At 46.6% G+C, this 21,087-nt stretch overlaps 1 protein-coding gene across 3 annotated transcripts in view; it reads left to right on the top strand.

Moving 5' to 3' along the window:
• LOC124554956 (WD and tetratricopeptide repeats protein 1-like) overlaps window positions 1–21,087 on the top strand; it is a 202,316-nt gene that overhangs the window by 87,236 nt on the left and 93,993 nt on the right. For all 3 annotated transcript variants that reach the window (XM_047128661.1, XM_047128659.1, XM_047128660.1), the window contains exon 8: window positions 11,123–11,326. In XM_047128661.1, the coding sequence (XP_046984617.1) occupies window positions 11,123–11,326 (204 nt within the window). The remainder of the gene's footprint in view (window positions 1–11,122; window positions 11,327–21,087) is intronic.

Raw genomic sequence — 21,087 nt, 5'->3', positions numbered from 1 at the left:
AATGTCCACTCGCTCACGGAAACAAAGTAAAGTAAACACGCTGTCTATAGGCGAGATGTTGATAGACTCACGTGAATATCAGACTGCCTCGCTGAGCGAGAGGCAGGTGCTTACAGCGCGATGGCTGCAGGGACATTTAGTGGTAATCGAGGTCCATGCCGTCAGGTGCAGATTCGAAACCCGCAGTGCTCGGTTCCAGATCCCTCCCCCCTGAAACTTGCGTGTAGGGGCGGAAATGCCCCGGACAATGCCGAGGTGGTCAGCAGATGGGAGAAGACTCGGGCGCGCCAATTGCCATTGGTGGGAAGGATGGGATGTCCGAGGTGTCCATGATGGCTGACCCAGAGGCCTGGACGGTGGAGGGAGCCGCCGATCCACCTGGAGGTGGGGAGGGCCGGTGGCAGGTCCGTGGGGAGGCAGCAACCAGGGGCAGTGGCTTCGACTCGGGGACCACATTTGAACCTGAAGGCGGTAGAAGAGGAGGAGGTGGTGGCAGGAGTCCTGCGGGGGCACGCGGTCGGAGCTGGTTATGATTTTGGGGCTCCAGCCCTTTCGACATCTGCACCGACGTCACACACCGCCCATGGCGAGCGCACAACCTGCCTTACTCCCTTACACGCAGGCCCACACGGGCGCGCCAGGGGCGTAACGCTGAAATGGCTGGGAGGGGGACGGCATCAGCAAATGGAGCAGGGTCCGCTGCCATGGAGGAGCTCTGCCGGACTACGTCCGTCAATTGACGTGATGCAATAGGTGCTCAAAAACAGGGAGAGGGCCGACGTGGTTGGTGATGTGTGGACCGCCTTTGTCAACTGTTGTTTAAATGTGCAGACAAACCTCTCCGCCATGCCATTGGAGGAAGGGTGGAAATGCGGGCTAGGGATATGTTTTATACTGTCGGCCTGACAGAAGTCGTGGAAGGAGGATGCCATGAATTGGGAGCAATTATCGGAGATGAATGTGTTAGGCAGATCCTCTATGGCGAGGACCTGGGCCAGTGCTGTGAGTGTGGGCTCTGTGGTGGTGGACACTATGCGGATGACATATGGGTATTTGGAGCAGGCATCAACGATAAGTAACCACATGCACCTCAAAAACGGGCACGTAAAATCGAGATGGATGTGATCCTAGGACCGGCGATGCACAGGCCAGGGTGCGAATGACTGGGGGGGCTTGACTGGTGAAACACATACACAGCACACCCGCGGACCAGGCGGGCAATATCGCCATCGATTCTGGGCCAATACACGTGCCAGCGAGACAAAACTTTCATGTGGGACATACCCTAGTGCCCGCAGTGTAGCAAACCCAGCACTTGATGCCACAAATCCGGAGGGATGACCATCTGATGGGCATCTGACTCCGTGGCCAACACAAGGACATCATCGACCACTAAGAGCCTGTGGGACAGGTGGCGTCAGGGGCTGAAATCGGTCCACATCTGACGAGTAATATAGGAAGGCCACATGTGGACTACATAGTGGAGAACCTGCTGTAAGATAGGGTCTTGGTGTGTAGCTGTGGCAATGTGAGCAGTCATAAGAGGCAGATCGTCCAGCACATTGCGGCGGGCGGAATCAATGTGAAAAGAGAGGACCTCCTGTTCGTCAAACGCAGAATCGGGACCTGCTGGGAGACGTGACAAAGCGTCTGCGTTAGCATGGTGGCCGGTGGGCTTATACTGGATAGTGTAAGCTTAATTTCGTAAAAATAATTCCCAGCGTTGGAGACGGTGAGCCGTCCGCTCTGGAAAGTGAGAGTGGGGTCCAAAAAGCATAAATAAGGGTTTATGGTCCATCAGGAGGCTGAACTTTGCCCCCAAACAGATAGGTGTGAAATTTTTGGACCGTGAAAACGATCGCCAGGGCCTACTTTTCAGTCTGGGAGCAGCTCCGATGTGTGGGGGTCAAAGTCTTAGATGCATAAGCGATGGACTGTTCTGAGCCATTGGAATTCCGATGCACGAGGACGGCCCCAATGCCGTATGTCGACGCATCAACCACCACAACCAAGGGGCGGTCCGGAGAGAAGGGAGTAAGGCAAGGAGCGGACTTCAGCATTGCCTTTAAACGTAGAAAAGCTTGGTCACAGGCAGGAGTCCAATCAAAAGGTACCCCTTTGTGACGCAAATAATTGAGGGTTTGAGATATGGAGGCAGCCTGGGTTAAGAACTTTGAGTAATAAGTAACCTTGCCCAAAAACACCTGGAGTTTAGAGAAGTCCTTGGGATGAGGAAGGGCCAGAAATAGCCACAGCATTATGACCCAAAGGGCAAATGCCAGCTGTGCTGTGCCAATGGCCTAAGTATTCCACTTCCGGTTGAAAAAAAACAACACTTGTCTAGCCAACAGCGTAAACCTGCAGATTGCAGAGCGTGAAATAAGGCACTGAGGTTTTGCAAATGTTCCTGGCGGGAATGCCCAGTGACCAAGATGTCATCCAGATAATTCATGCAGGAGGGGATAGGCTGTGTAAGCTGCTCCAGGAACCACTGAAAAATGGCCGGCGCCGAAGAGACACCAAATGGAAGGCGCTTGCACTTGTACAATCTGAAAGGTGTATTGATAACCAAGAAGTTCTGGGAATCGGCATGCAAGGTTAACTGGTGGTATGCCTCAGCCAGATCGATCTTTGAAAAGTACTCTCCCCCGGCAAGCTTGGCGAGAAGATCTTCCTGTTGGGGAATGGGGTAAGTGTCTACAAAGGACTGAGCATTGACAGTAGCACCGAAGTCCCCAGACAGCCAAAGAGGCCGATTGGGTTTCCGTATGACCACCAATGGTGTCGCCTAGGTACTGTATGTCACAGGCTCCAGAATGCCAGCGGCCTGGAGCGGATCAAGTTCCTGCTTGACTGCTGGCCGGAAGGGGTCAGGCCCGGAAAAAGCAAGGCTGCTCATCCGGCCGAAGTGTGATGTATGCCTGAAAATCAGTAGCACATCTGAGATCCATTGCAAATGACGACACAAAAGCAGAGCACAGCTGTGGAAACTACCTTAACTTCCATGGAAATTGGAAAACCAAACAGTTTAAATGCGTCCTTCTCTTTTCCTTGCCTTTTCTCTTTACCCTATTCTCTGTTGCAGCGTTTGAGACCTCTCTTCTTTCCTTTTATTTGTTCCTCTATTTCTCTTTCTTTCCTCCCTGTGCATCTCTGAAGGCCAACCCACGCATTTGCACGCATAGCCGGTGACGGGGTAATGTGTAATTCCCCGCTTCGGACAAGTAGGACATGTACGTACTCCCTGGTAACGGCCAGGCCAAGGTAGGGGTGATTACCTGAGCTGGTACCTTCCGAATGTGTTGATTGGTCCCTCCATCCGTTTCTCGGGAGGTGTGACCTGAGGTGTGAACAATCATTTAAGGCAGGAGTGCCCTCAGAGAGGGCCCCGACGAGGAAGGAGCGCACCATTGGAGACGCCGGTAATCCTGGGGGATACTTTCGCAATGGTTTCCTCTACGTCTACAATTTCTGCTCACGAGCGAAAGTTAGAGGAGTCTCAGCCATGGAAAATTCTTCCATCAGTGCCACAGCTCCATGTCGTTTTTTGGTCAGACGGAGGTCAAGACTTCTCCACAGTAAACCGTTTCATTATTCAGAAAGGTGTCAACGCAATTGCAGGTCCTGTAAAGTCTTGTTCTCGATTACGAAGTGGCACCTTGTTGTTAGAAATTGTCAGTGCCCTCCAGGCACAAAAATTGCTGCAAACTCCACTGCTACACACCTTCCCTGTCCGGGTGGAGCGCAACGCACTTTAAATTTATCACGTGGGGTGGTTTATACATGCTCACTCGACGGATTGTCCAACGAGGAAATTCAAAACTACCTGTCTGACCAGGGCGTAAAGGCTGTTCACAGAGTCATGAAAAGGGTTGACAAGGACTTGGTACCAACCCGTACTATCTTCTTGACATTTAACGGAGTTCAACTTCCATCGAACATTAAAGCGGGCTATGAGATAATTCCAGTTTACCCTTACATCCCCAAACCTATGTGTTGCTATCAGTGTCAGCGGTTTAATCATACCAGCCAGTCGTGTTCCAATCCGGCCAAATGCACTACATGGGGCAAAGATGCCCATGAGGGTGCTTGTCCACTTCCATCCCCTCGTTGCATCAACTGTATGGGCGACCTCGCTGCTTCCTCTAGAGATTGCCCCGTTTTCAAAGATGAATGGCTTATTCGGGAAATCAGAGTGAAGGAAAAGGTATCTACATTTGCTGCTCGTAAGTTATTCACCAGTCGAAAGCTCACTGTGCCCCCCCCCTCCCCCCTCCCCCCAGCAGGTAAATATAGCACTGTCTTTGCATTTCCTTGGCCTACTAAGGAGGCAGCCGCGCAGACTTGTGATCTCACTTTTAGTGGCCAGTGCAAAGATCGCCCATTCAACCTTCCCACTATCACCTGCTCACTCTACGACTCACCCTTCATTGGCTCCTGCTAAATCACGAGCCCCAAAATCAGACACTAAGACTTCCAAAAAAGAGCCTACTTGCGAAGATTTTTTACGTACCCTGACTTCACAACCATCGATTCCTCCCTCATCTCATCATCTTGTTTCCAAGAAGGCTCATAAGCAACAAAATTCCTCTCCTTCTCCGCCACGGGGTGTCTCATCTACAGCGCCACCTGCCCTCGACTGTCTTCCGTGTCGCCAAGGCGCACTGCTGGCGGCTGATCAACCAGCCGATCACTGGTGGCAGGAGCTACCCCTGAACAACCAATGGATCAGGATCTTCTGCCTTTGGCTGAATGCCGTTCCACGCTGTCGGCCAACAGCTCTCAGCAGTTGTTGACTTGAGAGCAACCGTGGTAAGATTCTTCCCTTTTCTGTCCACCCTATGTCAATTATCCATCCGTGGCATTCGAGCCAATCGGGATGAATTGTTGATCGTCTTATGATCCTACTCCCTGGTCATCTTCTGCCTTCAGGAAACAAAGCTGCATCCACACGATTGCTTTGTTTTCCCTCATTTCTAGTTGGTCTGGTTTGATCTCCCCTCTGTTGGTGGCACATCAGCACACGGGGGACTTCCGATTTTTCTCCATGATACTGTCCATTATCACCCAATTCCCTTAAACAGTTCCTTCCAAGCTGTCGCTGCCCATCTTTCCCCTTCTGGATACACCTTCTATCTTTATACCATATACATTCCATCATCCACACCGATGGCAAGAGCTGATGTTATTCATCTCCTTGATCAGCTCCCGCCCCCCCTATTTGCTGATTGGGGACTTCAATGCCCACCACCCGTTTTGGGTTATCTCCGCGTCCTTGTCCGCCAGACTCTCTATCTGTTGACCTCTTCCACCAAGCAGATCTTGTTTGCCTCAACACTGGGGAACCTACATTTTTGTCTGCCTCCACGACATATTTCTCTCATTTGGACCTTTTGATCAGTACTGTTCAGCTAGCTCGGTGCTTTGAACGGTTCACTCTTGCTGATACACACTTGAGTGACCATTTTCCATGTGTACTTCAATTGCAGCCACAGCTGCCATCTATGTGCCCTAGACGCTGGAAGTTTGCCCAAGCTAATTGGAAACTTTTCTCCTCTCTAGCAACATTCGATGACCGTCAGCTCACTCATGTTACAGAAGTTATTCTTACAGCCGCAGAACGTTCAAGACCTCGCACCTCTGATTTGCCCCGGCGCCCCCCAGTTCCTTGGTGGAACGAGGCATATCGTGATGCAATACGCAAGTAGAGACGTGCTTTTCACATATTCCACCACCATCCTACTTTGGCCAATTGTATCTGCTATAAGCAGTTACGTGTGTGATGACGTCGCGTCATCCGCTTTAGCGAGAAGGCAAGCTGGGACTTCTTTACTAACTCCTTTAACACCTTCACTCCCTCCCCACTAGTTTAGAGTTGAATTTGACGGTTATCTGGTGCATCTAGTTTCTCCCCGATCTCTGGGGTCACTGTTGTGCATGATACCTTAGTGGGCCCAGTCGCAGTTTCTAACTCATTGGGTCAACACTGAGATTTCTAGCTCGTCAAATTACCCACCAGTCTTTCTCCCGAAGAAATGTGCAGTGGAATGTGACCTCTTGCTTACTCCTCTCAAAATAGCGAAAGCTGTACTACTGTTTTCTGGGAACTCCAACACGCACTCTCTTCTTCTCGCTCTTCCGCCCCAGGACTGGATGGTGTCCACGTTCAAATGTCGCTGTATTTATCATACCGCAGTCTGCGTTACCTCCTTCGCCTTTATAATCAAATTTGGACTGACAGTACCTTTCCCAGAAGATGGTGGGAAGCTATTGGTGTTCCTGTTCCGAAACCTGGAAAGGACAAACATCTCCCCTCTAGCTATCGCCCCATATCTCTCACAAGTAGTGTATGTAAGGTTTTGGAGCGTATGGTGAATTGCCGTTTAGCCTGGTGGCTGGAGTCCCGAAGCCTTTTAGCACCGGCCTAATGGGGTTTCTGAAAGCGTCGTCCTGCAGTTGACCATCTTGTTGCTCTCTCCACTTCTATCATGAACAATTTTCTCAGGAAACGCCAAACAGTAGCAATATTTTTTGATCTGGAGAGAGCATACTATACCTGTTGGAGGACAGGCATCCTCCGCACACTGTTCTCTTGGGGCTTTCGAGGTCGTCTACCCCTTTTCATTCATGAATTTATGACAGAGCGCACATATAAAGTGCAGTTGAACACTACTCTCTCCTGTACTTTCTCCCAAAAAAAACGGGGTGCCCCAGGGCTCCTTGCTAAGTGTTGTACTGTTTGCCATTGCCATAAATCCAATTATGGATTGTCTCCTTCCTGATATCTCGGGTTCCCTCTTTGTTGACGATTTTGTGATCTACCACAGCTCACAATGGAGCAGCCTTCCTGAATGACGTCTTCAAGGATGTCTCGATCGCCTCCACTCTTGGAGCATCGAAACTGGCTTCCGCTTTCCTCCCAGTAAGACAGTATGTGTAAATTTTTGGCGTCAGACGAGTTTCTTCCGCCTTCCCTACATCTAGGCCCTGTCGACCTTCCGTTCACGGACGTCGGTAAATTCCTGGGACTTATGTTTGACAGAAAACTGAGCTGGTCCTCTCATGTTTCCTATCTTTTGGCTCACTGTCTGTGATCCATCAACACCCTCCGTCTTCTGAATGGTACCTCCTGGGGAGCAGACCTAGTGGTCATTCTCTGCCTATATCATATGCTCGGCCATCTATTCTTCGTCATCTCGACTCTGTACACCACCATGGATTGTGTTTAGCATCTGGAGCTTTTTACACCAGCCCTGTGGAAAGCTTTTATGCTGAGACTGCTGAACCTCCACTGTCCAATCGGCGAGCTGTCCTGAGTTGTTACGCTATCTGTCTGTCTTCCGTGCCTGCTAATCCGGCCCATGACTTTTTTTTTCAACTCCTCCTTGGATTTAGGGTACGCAGGCCTCCCTTCCTCTCTACTACCACCGGGAGTCTGCTTCTGTCAACTGCTACGTTCTCTTTCCTTCCACTTTCCTAAAACTTTCTCGACAGCTGGGGGTACAGCACCACATTGGCTTCAGCCCCGGACCTGCCTGCTCCGTGACCTTTGTCAGCTTCCCAAGGATGGTACCCCTTCTCTTGTTTATCGTCAGGCATTTGCTGGTCTATGTGCACAAATACAGGATGCCACATTTATTTACACTGACGACTCAAAAACATCTTTTGGTGTTGGGAGTGCCTATATTGTTGGCGACACCCCTAATAGATTTCGGCTTCCCGACCAGTGTTCGGTTTTTACTGCGGAGCTTTACGCTGTTCTCCAGGCTGTCCAATACATCTGTTGCCATCAGCAGATACAGTATATTATATGCTCAGATTCACTCAGCTCCCTCCTCAGCCTCCAAGCTCGTTATCCTGTCCACCCTCTGGTCCACCGGATTCGGGACTGCCTCCACTTGCTACACTTGGGGGGGAGGGGGGGGGTGTGTCTATGTGGCATTCCTCTGGATCCCAGGACACGTTGGTATCCGTGGAAACTAGGCAGCCAATATAGCGGCCAAGGCTGCAGTCTCTCTTCCTCAGCCGGCTGTTCGAATGGTTCCCTTCACCGATCTACGGTGTGTTTTATGTCGTGGTGTTGCTCTTGTATGGCACACACATTGGTCTACACTTCTTGATAATAAATTGTGGGATGTGAAAGCTCTTCCCTGTGCTTGGACCTCTTCCTCCTGAACTCGTCGTTGGGAGGAGGTAATTTTAACTAGACTCCGGATAGGGCACTGTCTTTTTAGCCATCGACATTTTCTAAGTGGCGATCCTCCCCTGCCTTGTCCCCACTGCTCTCAACTGTGGACGGTGAGACACCTTTTACTTCAGTGCCCCTATTTTACTCTGTTACATGCCCGTTTACAGCTGTCGCCTGATATATCTTCCATGTTGGCAGATGACATGCGCTCAGCCGATCGCGTCCTTGAGTTAATCAGGGTCAGTGAGATGACGTCAGTCATTTGAAGCTCTTTTTGGGGAAAACAACTCCCCCTTCTGTAGTGGTTTTCTAAGCTTTCCTTCTGTTTTTTAGTTTCCCCAGTTTCTGAGTTTCACTCCCATTGCGGCTGATTTCTGTTTTTTTTTTTTTTTTTTAAACCATTCCCTAAGCCACAGAATGGGCGCTAATGACCGTAGCAGTTTTGCACCCTAAAACTGTAAAAAAAAATCTTAGATGCAACTGAAAACTTTAAAGAGAAAAAGAAAACCTCAGTTTTCAGCTTGCTAGTATTTTCCTTAGTCATACTTTCATTATTCATTGTGCAAAACAGTACCAAATACCTTCTCTGAAAACTATTTGGAACAGATAGTTCAGAAGCTCACTCATAATGGAAATATATTAGATCTAATACCAACAAATAGATCTTACAGTCTTAGGAAATGTCTTTATTGAAATTTGTCTCAGTGAAGTGAACATGCAGCAGTTATAACAACAATGGTAACCAAAGCAGAAAGGGCAATCAAAACAAGTAAAAAGATACATGCATTCAGTAAACTTTGTTAACAGTGCTGGGAAAGAAAGAACAGGTTGCACCCATCTACTAGAAGGGTAGTGGAAGTGACGCACAAAACTTGTGTCCAATATCATCAGCATCTGTGTGTTGTAGAATGTTAGAACATATGCTGGGTGCGAGAGTAATGAGGTATCTTGAGTATCATTACCTTCTCGATGACAACCAACATGGATTTTGAAAACATTAGTCAAGCAGTAGTTCTTGATTTCCAGAAAGCATTTGACTGAGTGCCACACCAAAACTTATTAAACTGAGTGCAATTCTGGGGTTTCAAACTAAATTTGTGGCTGTATTACGGATTATGTGGAAGGGAGGACGTGGCGTGTTATTTCGGATGGAGAATAATCAATGGATCCAGAGGTACTATGGGTGTGCCCTCAGGAAAATGTGTTGTGATACTTACTGTTCATGTTGTGTATTAATGACATGACAGATAACCTTAGACATTTTGCAAGTGATGTAGCTATCTATGATGAACTACTCTCTGATAAAAGCTGCACAAATATTCAGTTGGATCTTGTTGAGATTTCAAAATGCCAAGGTTGGCAAACTGCTTGAAATGTTTAGAAATGTAAAACTGACACTTCACAAAACACACAAACCTAGCTAGTATCCCATGGCTGCGGTATTAATGGATCATAGATGGAATCATTCAGCTTGTACGAATACTTGGATGTAATTGTGCAGAGATATGAAATGGAATGATAACATAGGCTCAGTCATAGCTAAAGTTGACAGTAGAATTGGGTTCTGCATCTGCTTATACATATACACTCTGCAAGCCATTGCATTTACATAGTGGAAGGCACTGTGTACCACTAACAGTCATTTCATTTCCTGTTCCATTCACAGACAGAGTGAAGAAAAATGACTATCTATAAGTCTCTGTACGAATTCTCTTACTTTATCTACATGGTCCTTCTGCAAAATGTACCTAGGCAGGAGGAGAATCATTCTGCTGTTGGCTTCAAACGTTGGTTTTCTAAATTTTCTTAATAGAGTTCCTCCAAAGGAACAATGCTTTCCTTCCAGGAATTCCCATTTGAGTTCACAAATCTTCTTCTTAATACTCACGTGATGATCGAACCTACTGGTAACACATCTAGCAGCATGCCTCAGAATTGCTTCAATTCTTCCTTTAATCCAATCTGGTGTAGGGATACCAAAACTAGAGCTGTACTCAAGAATAGGTTGCACTAGTGTTCTATTTGTGTTCTGTTTTGCAGATGAACTACACTTTCCTAAAATTCTCTCAATAAAATAGTCAACCATTCACCTTTCCTACTACCGTCCTTATATGCTCGTTTCATTTGATATCACTTTGCAACGTCACGATTAGGTATTTATTCGATGTGACTGTGTCAAACAGCACACTACTAATGCTGTATTCAAACATTATGGTATTGTTTTTCCTGCTCATATGCATTGACTTACATTTTCTACATTTAGAGCAAGCTGCCATTCATCACACCATCCAGAAATTTTGTGTAAGTCATCTTGCATCTTTTGGTGAAAGGGTGCTGGGAAAATGCAAACAGTCTACAAAGAACATTCATGCTACTGCTCCTAGAGTATTGTGAAGTGTGTGGGACCCATACCATATAGTACTAACATTAGATACTGAATGAATACAAAAAAAAAAAAAAAAAAAAAAAAATGGGCGGTATGAATGGTCACAGGTTTGTTTGACTAGTGGGAGAGGGTCTTGGAACTGCTGATATACCTGAACTGGCAGCACTTGAACAAAGATATCCACTATCCAGCAAAAGCCTACTTAAAATGTTTAAAGAACCAGTATTATGCCATGATTCTAGGAATATGCAGCGGCCTCTGTCTTTTCCCCACTTTCCCCTATGCTTTACTGCCCTAGGTAGTACATGTACAAGATAAGAGACAATTAAAAAGTCATTCTTCCCACACTCCATACACATATGGAATGAGAAGAAATGCTGGTTGTTCATACAAAGACATGGAATGTCAGCTCTGCACTTGTCAGTGGTTTGCAGAGTCTAGATCTAGCTGTAGAAGTTATGCATTAGAAAGAAATATAATAAATTTTTCATTCAGTTTTTGGATTAGTGCAGTTATCCATTTGCTCATTCATTTCTGTACTGTTTCAGGTCAACTCCCATCAATACAAAGATTTTACAGGAAGAATTATAGAAATCTAGTATCAACATACATCACTTTCGGACCAAATGGACGAGATTTATTGGCCAATATGGGAGGAGAACAAGTCTACATATTTGATATTAGCAACAAAAGACGTCCGAAGAGATTTGAATTTTCTGATGTTGGACTTGATGAATTGAAACCAGATGATGGTAAGCGTCTTAATTGTATATCAAACTAACTTGTCATCTATAAAAGCATGAATACTATTGAGGACATGTAGGTTTGAAGAAAACCTACATGAACTTAATGTTACACTGCTGATATTCATTTCATTGAGAATGCTTTATTCTCTTAATGATATTTGGTAATTCAAATAATACTGCTAAGATAAATATGCAGGGAGTATTATTTTAGTGCTCCAAGTTTTCTGATAAAGGAAGGTGGATCAGTCCTCGTGCAAGGGAGTGGTTCATGAAGGACAGAATAGTTGTCTTGCATAGGGTATGATTGATATGCTGCTCACATTGCTACATGTTTTCAAACTTTCGTTTTCTGACAGAAAGTGGTGGACAATTGGGCAGCTATACCCTATTTTAGACTGCATTATGTAATCTACTCAAATTGATAGTGACATGATTGTTAGAGTAGATACACCAAATAGCTGTTTATAATAAGTAATCTTTATTTATAACAGTCTCTTTTGGCTTAATCGCCATTTTCAAGTACCTTCAATTACAATTGGGTGCGATTTCTGCCATGTACTCTGCAGTGTCGCTTTCTGCGCTGACGACGACCATGGATCACTTGCCACCTAATATCCAGCACGGTAGCCAGTCCATTGTGGTGGGGCCGCCATGTACCCGGTTGGTTGTAGCCCTCTGACAACACAGGGTTCACTCTACTGATGCCTATCTCCCTGGGGCATCGGGACTGCCGGCAATGGCCATCCTGCCAGGTGGCCCTTGCTGTGGCTGGGTGGTGCCCGTGGGGAGGGCCCTTGGTCGAAGTAGGTGGCAGCAGGGTGGATGACATGCAATGAAGAGTGGCACATCTTCTCTTACTGGTGGCGAACCCCTGGCAGTCTCTACGCTTTCGAAGGCTCACTTTAATGCAAAAATGTATGACCCCAAATCTTTCCCCTCCCTGGCCGCACCATGGGAGGAACGGAAAGCTATGAATGACAGCGAGACGTATTCGCCCTGGTATCTAGTCTGTACAAGAGCTGATGGGGAATCCTTTGTAGAGTATTTAGAGGAGAAGTTCGGGGAGGTGAAGGGCTTGTCAAAAATGCGGTTCGGGTCAGTCCTGATAAAAAGAGCATCCTCTGCCCAGTCACGGGCATTACTCGAATGCAAGAAGCTGGGGGATGTTTCAGTTACTATCATGCCCCATAATAGCTTACATATGGTCCAGGGCATTATCTTCCACAGGCACCTCCTTTTACAGTCCGATGACGAGCTGTGCGCCAACTTAGAGCGACGAGGTGTCCATTTCGTCAGATGCGTCCACCGGGGTCTGAGGGATAATCTGGTTGCCACTGGCGCCTTCATCTTGGCCTTTGAGGGTGACACATTACCCGAGAAGGTGAAGGTGATGTTCTACCGCTGTGATGTCAAGCCATATATCCATCCCCCCCATGCGGTGCTTCAAGTGTTGGAAGTTCGGCCATATGTCTTCCCGTTGTGCTTCCAGCCCCATATGTCGTGATTGTGGTCGTCCATCCCATCCTGATACTCCATGTGCCCTGCCTCCCATCTGTGTCAACTGCGGAGAGAACCATCCCTCGTGCTCGCCGGACTGAAGATTCTACAAAAGGAACAGAAAATAATGGAATACAAGACCCTGGACCTACACTGAGGCTAAACGGAAATTTGAACGGATTCATCCCGTGCGCATGACGTCATGTTAGGCCGCCACTGTCACTCCTGTTACAGCTCCATCCGTTGCACCACATACAGTCAGCTCTCAGGGCCTAAGGACCACACCTGCCACCTTGATGGTGGGGGACACTTCCCTCCCTGTTGATCCCGCACCACCTACCTCGGAGCAGCACATCCCCACCCCCACTTCTAAGCCTTAGAAGCGTAAGTCTTCTTTGGCTTCTGTCGCTAGGAAGGGATCTCTTGGGTCACTCCCTTCCCAGGTTCCTACCAGTGGCAAACTAGACACCCGCCAGGGGCTGAAGAAGCCCCAGGTAGCTGGTCATAAGGCTTTGGAGTCCTCTTCAGTCTACATCTACATTTATACTCCGCAAGCCACCCAACGGTGTGTGGCGGAGGGCACTTTACGTGCCACTGTCATTACCTCCCTTTTCTGTTCCAGTCACGTATGGTTTGCGGGAAGAACGACTGTCTGAAAGCCACCGTGCTTGCTCGAATCTCTCTAATTTTACATTCGTGATCTCCTCGGGAGGTATAAGTAGGGGGAAGCAATATATTCGATACCTCATCCAGAAACGCACCCTCTCGAAACCTGGCGAGCGAGCTACACCGCGATGCAGAGCGCCTCTCTTGCAGAGTCTGCCACTTGAGTTTGCTAAGCATCTCCGTAACGCTATCACGGTTACCAAATGACCCTGTGACGAAATGCGCCGCTCTTCTTTGGAGCTTCTCTATCTCCTCCATCAACCCGATCTGGTACGGATCCCATACTGATGAGCAATACTCAAGTGTAGGTCGAACGAGTGTTTTTAAGCCACCTCCTTTGTTGATGAACTACATTTTCTAGGGACTCTCCCAATGAATCTCAACCTGGTACCCGCCTTACCAACAATTAATTTTGTATGATCATTCCACTTCAAATCGTTCCGCACACATACTCCCAGATATTTTACAGGAGTAACTGCTACCAGTGTTTGTTCCGCTATCATATAATCGTACAATAAAGGATCCTTCTTTCTATGTATTCGCAATACATTACATTTGTCTATGTTAAGGGTCAGTTGTCACTCCCTGCACCAAGTGCCTATCCGCTGCAGATCTGCCTGCATTTCGCTACAATTTTCTAATGCTGCAACTTCTCCGTATACTACAGCATCATCCGCAAAAAGCCGCATGGAACTTCCGACACTATCTACTAGGTCATTTATATATATTGTGAAAAGCAATGGTCCCCTGTGGCACGCCAGAGGTTACTTTAATGTCTGTAGACGTCTCTCCATTGATAACAACATGCTGTGTTCTGTTTGCTAAAAACTCTTCAATCCAGCCACACAGCAGATCTGATATTCCGTAGGCTCTTACTTTATCAGGCGACAGTGCAGAACTGTATCGAACGCCTTCCGGAAGTCAAGGAAAATAGCATCTACCTGGGAGCCTGTATCTAATATTTTCTGGGTCTCATGAACAAATAAAGTGAGTTGGGTCTCACACGATCGCTGTTTCCGGAATCCATGTTGATTCCTACAGAGTAGATTCTGGGTTTGCAAAAACGACATGATACGCGAGCAAAAAACATGTTCTAAAATTCTACAACAGATCAACGTCAGAGATATAGGTCTATAGTTTTGCGCATCTGCTCGATGACTCTTCTTGAAGACTGGAACTACCTGTGCTCTTTTCCAGTCATTTGGAACCTTCCGTTCCTCTAGAGACTTGTGGTACACGGCAGAGACTTGTGGTACACGGCTGTTAGAAGGGGGGCAAGTTCTTTCGCGTACTCTGTGTAGTCCCGGAGACTGAATCAATGAAGCTCTCCCAGCAAGGGCAAACAAAGGAACAGCATGAGAAATCGAAATTGAAGACCCCTAAGACCAAGGAAATTGTGGTGCCACCCACTCCACCGCTACCTACAAACTCTGCATCTGAGAATGCATTGCAGATTCTGGCGTCCTCTGAGGACCTAGATCTCGCCGGTCCCTCAGACATGATGAATGTTGCTCCTGTCGGTACCCAATTGGTGGCATCAGGTGACCCAGTGGCGTAACTGCCTCCTCGGTCCCTTCACACCTTTCTCGGCCATGGGCAATGTCATCCTGCAGTGGAACTGCAATGGGTTTTTCCACCATCTTGCTGAGCTCTGACAACTTCTCAGCCTTCACTCTTCCCTCTGTATTGCTCTTCAGGAAACTAGGTTTCTGGTAATGCAAACCCCCATCCTCCATGGCTATCGGGGTTATTGTAAGAACAGGGCAACTTATGAGAGGGTATCTGGTGGGGTCTGCATCTTTGTCCTTCACTCTCTTTACAGCGAGCCTGTCCCTCTACAAACACCTTTAGAGGGTGTCGCTATTCAGATCTGGACGCCTCAGGCTGTTACTGTCTGCAGTCTCTATCTTCCACCAGATGGTGATGTCCCGCAGCATGTCCTGGCTGCACTGATAGCCCAATTACCGCCACCTTTTTTGTTACTGGGCGACTTCAACGCCCATAACCCTCTGTGGAGTGGATCAGTGGCAACAGGCCGAGGCAGCATCGTTGAGCAAGTCTTGGCACAGCTCGACCTTTCTCTTTTAAATACTGGTGCCTTCACACAGTTCAGTGTGGCGCATGGCACATACTCAGCCATTGACCTTTCGATCTGCACCCGTAGCCTATTACCATCTGTCCAATGGAGTGTGCATGACGGCTTGTACGGTAGTGACCACTTTCTGATCTTTCTGCCACTGCCACAGCGTCACTCTTCTGGGTGCCCCTGCAGATGGGCTATGAATAAGGCTGACTGGGACTTGTTCACCTCCATTGCCACTATAGAGCCTCTTTCCACTGACGTCATTGATTCGGTGGTTCACTCGGTCACCACCGGCATCGATACTGCTGCAGAATCTGCCATGCCCTGTTCTTCTGGGTCTCCTCGGTGGAGGACTATTCCTTGGTGGTCGCCTGAGATCCCTGAAGTGATTAAAGATCGCAGGCGAGCACTCTAGCGTCACAAGCTGCAACCCTCATTGGCACACCTCATCGCCTTTAAACGGCTCTGTGTGCAAGCCTGCTGCCTCATTTGCCAATGCAAGGAGGAGTGCTGGGAAAGGTATGTCTCCACCATTGGCCTCTGTACCTCTCCATTGCAAGTTTGGGCCAAGATTAGGTGACTCTATGGCTATCAGACCCCTGTCAGTGTATCTGTGCTTTCACTGAATGGAGCAGTCTGTACTGACTCTGACACAATTGCAAACCGCTTAGCAGAGCGTTTTGCCCAGTGTTCCGCTTCTGCGAATTACCCACTGGCCTTCCGCTCCCTGAAAGAGCGGTTGGAACATTGGAGCCTTTCATTTCACACGCGACACCCTGAATCATGTAATGCTCCATTCAGTGAGTGGGAATTCCAAAGTGCCGTAGCTGCTTGCCCTTATCTGGTGTGCCTGGAGTCTGCCATCCGTACGGCCTGTGCCCACAGTCAGCATCTGGTCACCGTCTTTTTTGACATGCGGAAGGCATACGATACAACATGGCGACATCATATCCTCTCTACACTTCATGGATGGGGTCTGCTCCCGATTTTCATACAAAATTTTCTGTCGCTTCGTTCCTTCTGCGTGCAAGTTGCAGCCTCTCATAGTTCCTCCTGAGTTCAGGAGAATGGGGTACTGGAAGGATCTGTCTTAAGTGTGTGCCTCTTTTTAATTGCAATTAATGGGCTCGCTGCGGCAGTGGGAATGTCTGTCTCAGCTTCCTTGTATGCTGACGACTTCTGCCTATACTTTAGCTCCACTGCCATTGCAGCTGCTGAATGGCAGCTGCAGGGCGCTATCCAGTCTTGGGCTGTAGCGCATGGCTTCCAGTTGTCACCTGCCAAGACCTGCGTTATGCATTTCTACCGGCGACGCACTGTTCACCCTGAGCCATGGCTTTATCTTGACGGCCAACCTCTTGCTGTGGTGGAGACGCATCGGTTTTTGGGATTGGTTTTTGATACCCGGTTGACTTGGGTCTCTCATATTCGGCAGCTTAAACAGATGTGCTGGCGGCATCTTAACGCTATTTGTTGCTTGAGTCGCACCAGCTGTACCAGGCGTGAATTCAGTCCCATCTAGATTATGGGAGCCTGGCTTACGGTTCAGCATCTCCTTCCGCATTGCGGTTGTTGGACCCCATCCTTCACAGCGGGATCCGACTCGCCACTGGAGCTTTCCAGACAAGCCCAGTCAACAGCATACTTGTGGAGGCAGGTGTCCCTCCATTGCCGTTCCAGCGCCAACGATTACTGGCCGCTTATGCTACACACATTTGTAGCTTGCCCGGGCATCCCAGTTATCGTTTCCTGTTTCCTCAGTCGGTCGTCCATCTCCTGGAACGGCAGCCCCGGTCAGGGTGTACGATCGCGGTTCGCGTCAGAGCTCTTCTCTCTGGGCTTGAGGTTTTTCCTTTTCCAACTCTTTTCTTGGCCTCTCTGCATTTACCCCCATGGTGTGTGCCCCGCCCATGCCTTTGGCTCGATTTGGCACAGGGCCCAAAGTACTCAGTCCCTCCTGGGCCCTCTGCCGCCACTTTCTTTCAATCCTTGCCGCGTTTCAAGGCTCTGACGTTGTCTATACTGATGGCTCAATGGTTGCTGGTCATGTCGGTTATGGTCATAATCTAGGGGATTATTATGAACAACACTCATTGCTGGCTGGCTGCAGTGTTTTCACTGCCAAGCTGGTCGCCATCTCTCATGCCCTAGAGTATATCCGCTCCTGCTCAGGTTATCTGTAGTGACTCCCTGAGTGGTTTACGAGCTATCGATTAGTGTTTCGTTTGCTCTTATCTGGTGATGGCTATCCAGGAGTCCCTCCATCCTCTTGCCTGTTGTGGCCACTCTGTGGTCTTTGTGTGGTCCCTGGATCATGTCGGCATCCCAGGAAGTGAATGTGTTGACACGCTGGCTAAACAGGCTGTCAGTGCACCAGCCTTGGAGATTGACCTTTGGGAGAGTGACCTCAGGTCAGTTTTGCAGCAGAAGGTACTTCGCACCTGGGGTGAAGAATGGCGTACCCTTCCTTCACCGAACAAACTTCGGGCCATCAAGGAGGCTACCGGTGCATGGCGCTCCTCATTGCGGGTCTCTCGCAAGGACTCTGTTGTCTGCTGCCAGCTGTGCACTGGCCACACGTGGATGATACACAGCTATTTAGTGCACTGCAAGGACCCACCTTTATGTCGCTGCGGGTCAGCTTCGACGGTGGTCCACATCTTGTTGGACTGCCCGCTTTTAACTCCGCTCAGGCAGATGTTTTGCGCTGTCTGATACGCTTCCTGCACTTTTATCAGATGACGTTGCGATGGCAGATTTAGTTTTGAGTTTTATTCGTGCAGGGGGGTTTTTATTGCTTGGTAAGTGTTTGTCGTTTTGTGTTGAGTCTGGCCTTTGGCCTACGATTTTAGACTGGGGTTTTTAGTGTGTTTCTAGGTGGTTGACTTTTCCTTTTGTTTCTGTGGTCGGCCAACTATTGTCACACTTGGTGTGATTTTAATTCCTTTTTTCTGGTCTCCGTCTGTGTGTTTCTTGTCCTGTGTCATCTCTTGTCATCTCCATTGTTTGTTTTTATTCTTTGTGGGTCTTTCAAGTTTGTGGAAAAAGGGACTGATGGCCCTAGTAGTCTGGCCCCCTTCAATCCCACGAACCAACCAACCAACCAACCAAACATATACTCCCTTGATTTACCACCATCAAGTCTATAGCCTTTTGACTTACAAGGGTAGTAATTGTAACTTTTTTGAATATATTAATTTTACATAAATAATTTGAACTTTTTAAATATATTTAAATTTTGTAATTAATAGATAAACACTGCGAGTAGAAATGCGAAAGAAGGAAAAAGTTGGCGACAGCAGGAACTGAACCTGGATAGGAGAGTTACCAGTTTGTTGTTTAGAGCCCTTGACCACAGTGCCATCACGACAACAGCACATTATAAATTCTTTATACTGAATGCCTGGACAATATGCTACATGTAGTTTCAAAGAAAAATACTGACCAGATGCTGTGAGCAAAATAGCACCGGAAGGGATATTGTCACATCAGAGCATGAGCAGTAGAAAACAGACAGCTGTGTCACTTACCTGAGTTGATTGTAGCTTGGCTGACCATCATTTCAGCACCTGACACACGTTTCTAATTATTGCAGAGTGAGTGCTACAAAACATGTTTTCCTCCAGTTTGTTTGCATACCAGCATGCATTTGAAGAGAAATGGTGTAATTTTAGTGTGGTTTCCAGCTTGCATTCGATGTGAAATGGCGTAATGTTAATGCATTCACAGTGTGTTGTGGCACATTAGCACATGATAACCAGCCACCACTGTGTAAGATTGCAAAAGAATTAAATGAATTTGTGTGTAAGAGTGAGTGTGGGCTATCATAATTATTTGCCCTTTTAGTTGCTTTGTTTTAACTATTTCAAACAACTTATTCCATGATATTACCAGTAATCTGTGCTCTAAATCCATTTCTCTTACACTCGGTATCCCATTGCTTAAATATGTGTTTCATAATTTCTATGTGAATTGATTCAACGTTAAAATTATTTCAAATTCTTATCTTGATGACACAGAACTAACATAATCACTTGTAGCTCTTGAAATTTAAACTTTGCCTGTACTGGGATGCCTGTGATGATATGGTTTTGATAACTCTTCTTTTAAAATATTTATAGGTTTAGCTGATTGGACAGTACCTTAACATTTTCAGTACTTATAGTAATAAGATATGCTGTGTTAATAATTCAAACTATGAACAAAGATAAGAAGAAAACCATTCAAGATTGGGAAATGCACTAGATTACATATTTTGTATGTATGTTCTTGGCGTTTAGTACGGTTCTACATACTTGTTTAATCCACCATCTGAAAACCCAGAAACACATTATCTGAATGCTGTTGTTTGTGGTGCTCTTCATCCCATGAATGAAGTGAGTGAGATGGATGTTACTCAGTTGATGAGTCTGACATTTTTGAATTTCAACCCAGGATTTGATTAGTGTCGTCAAAAATTGTATAAGACCACAGAATAACATCTTTCAGAATATACGGCAAACAGCTGATAAAGGGAGAACTGTGATTGTGTCTGTTGGATGAAACAGTATGTTCAGACTAGAAAATGCTTCTAATAGTCACTGTAAATCTGTTTTATAGAATCATGGTAGTTGTGCATCAAAAGTGTTTAATGGTAAAGGAATGGCCATAGATACCCGTTTAGAGTTGTAAAGATAGCAACGAAGCTCCACCAGAACAATGAAACTTGCAGAAATTGGTTTATTAATTGATTTGAGCCTCTATGCCACGGTTAGACATAAACATTAACTGCTGGCATTCTGCTGTGTGAGTACACCCCAAGGTTGCATGTTAAGTTTTGGGATCTTACTGTCTTTACTGTACTATTGCAAACTTCACATATATTGTATTATTGGTTATTAGGAGGTCTTTAGTGGAGCTGTGTTGCTGTGAGATCTACAAAAATTGTTCTGGAGTCAAACACTGCCTGCAGAAGGCATATTCTCTTTTTTATCTGTCATAAGTGTTTGTTTCGCCATAGATTTAAAGAAGTTTCTTGATGATCAAGAGAGTTGATGTTATCATTCACAGTTTTAATCTCAGAAAAAAACCTTGAAAACATAAAGGGAATTTTTATGTATTAAGATATGTTTACATTAAGTAGTAATGAAATAAAATACTGCTGCTTATTAGCAGATGAGAACTTTCCTATCAAAATAACTTCAGAATTTTTACAAGTGTCAAGCATAATAATATGCCTCGAAACTCTGCATTATTTGTCAGACTAATTTGTTTGTCATCTGCTCATTTCAGCCCAGATGGTGTAAATACAAAATCTTGAATTGTTTGGTATTGTAATTTTAGTGATCATGCATGGAAATGGAGACTCTTGTAATTGCCTGAAGCTAGAATTGGTGTTCTCTAAATCATTCTGTCTAGAAGTTCTGCACCAGCAAATTTAGACTGTGGTACACATCACTGTAACACTTCTTCATAACAAAATTATGAAACATCAGATTGTTAGAAGGAAGTGTTGGCTCTATCATAAATGGCAACTCCTCCT

The sequence above is a fragment of the Schistocerca americana genome, chromosome X (genome assembly GCF_021461395.2).
Source record: "Schistocerca americana isolate TAMUIC-IGC-003095 chromosome X, iqSchAmer2.1, whole genome shotgun sequence".
Classification (NCBI taxonomy): domain Eukaryota; kingdom Metazoa; phylum Arthropoda; class Insecta; order Orthoptera; family Acrididae; genus Schistocerca; species Schistocerca americana.
The sequence above is the reverse complement of the archived record's forward strand: the minus strand, read 5'-3'. Positions and strand labels throughout refer to the sequence as shown.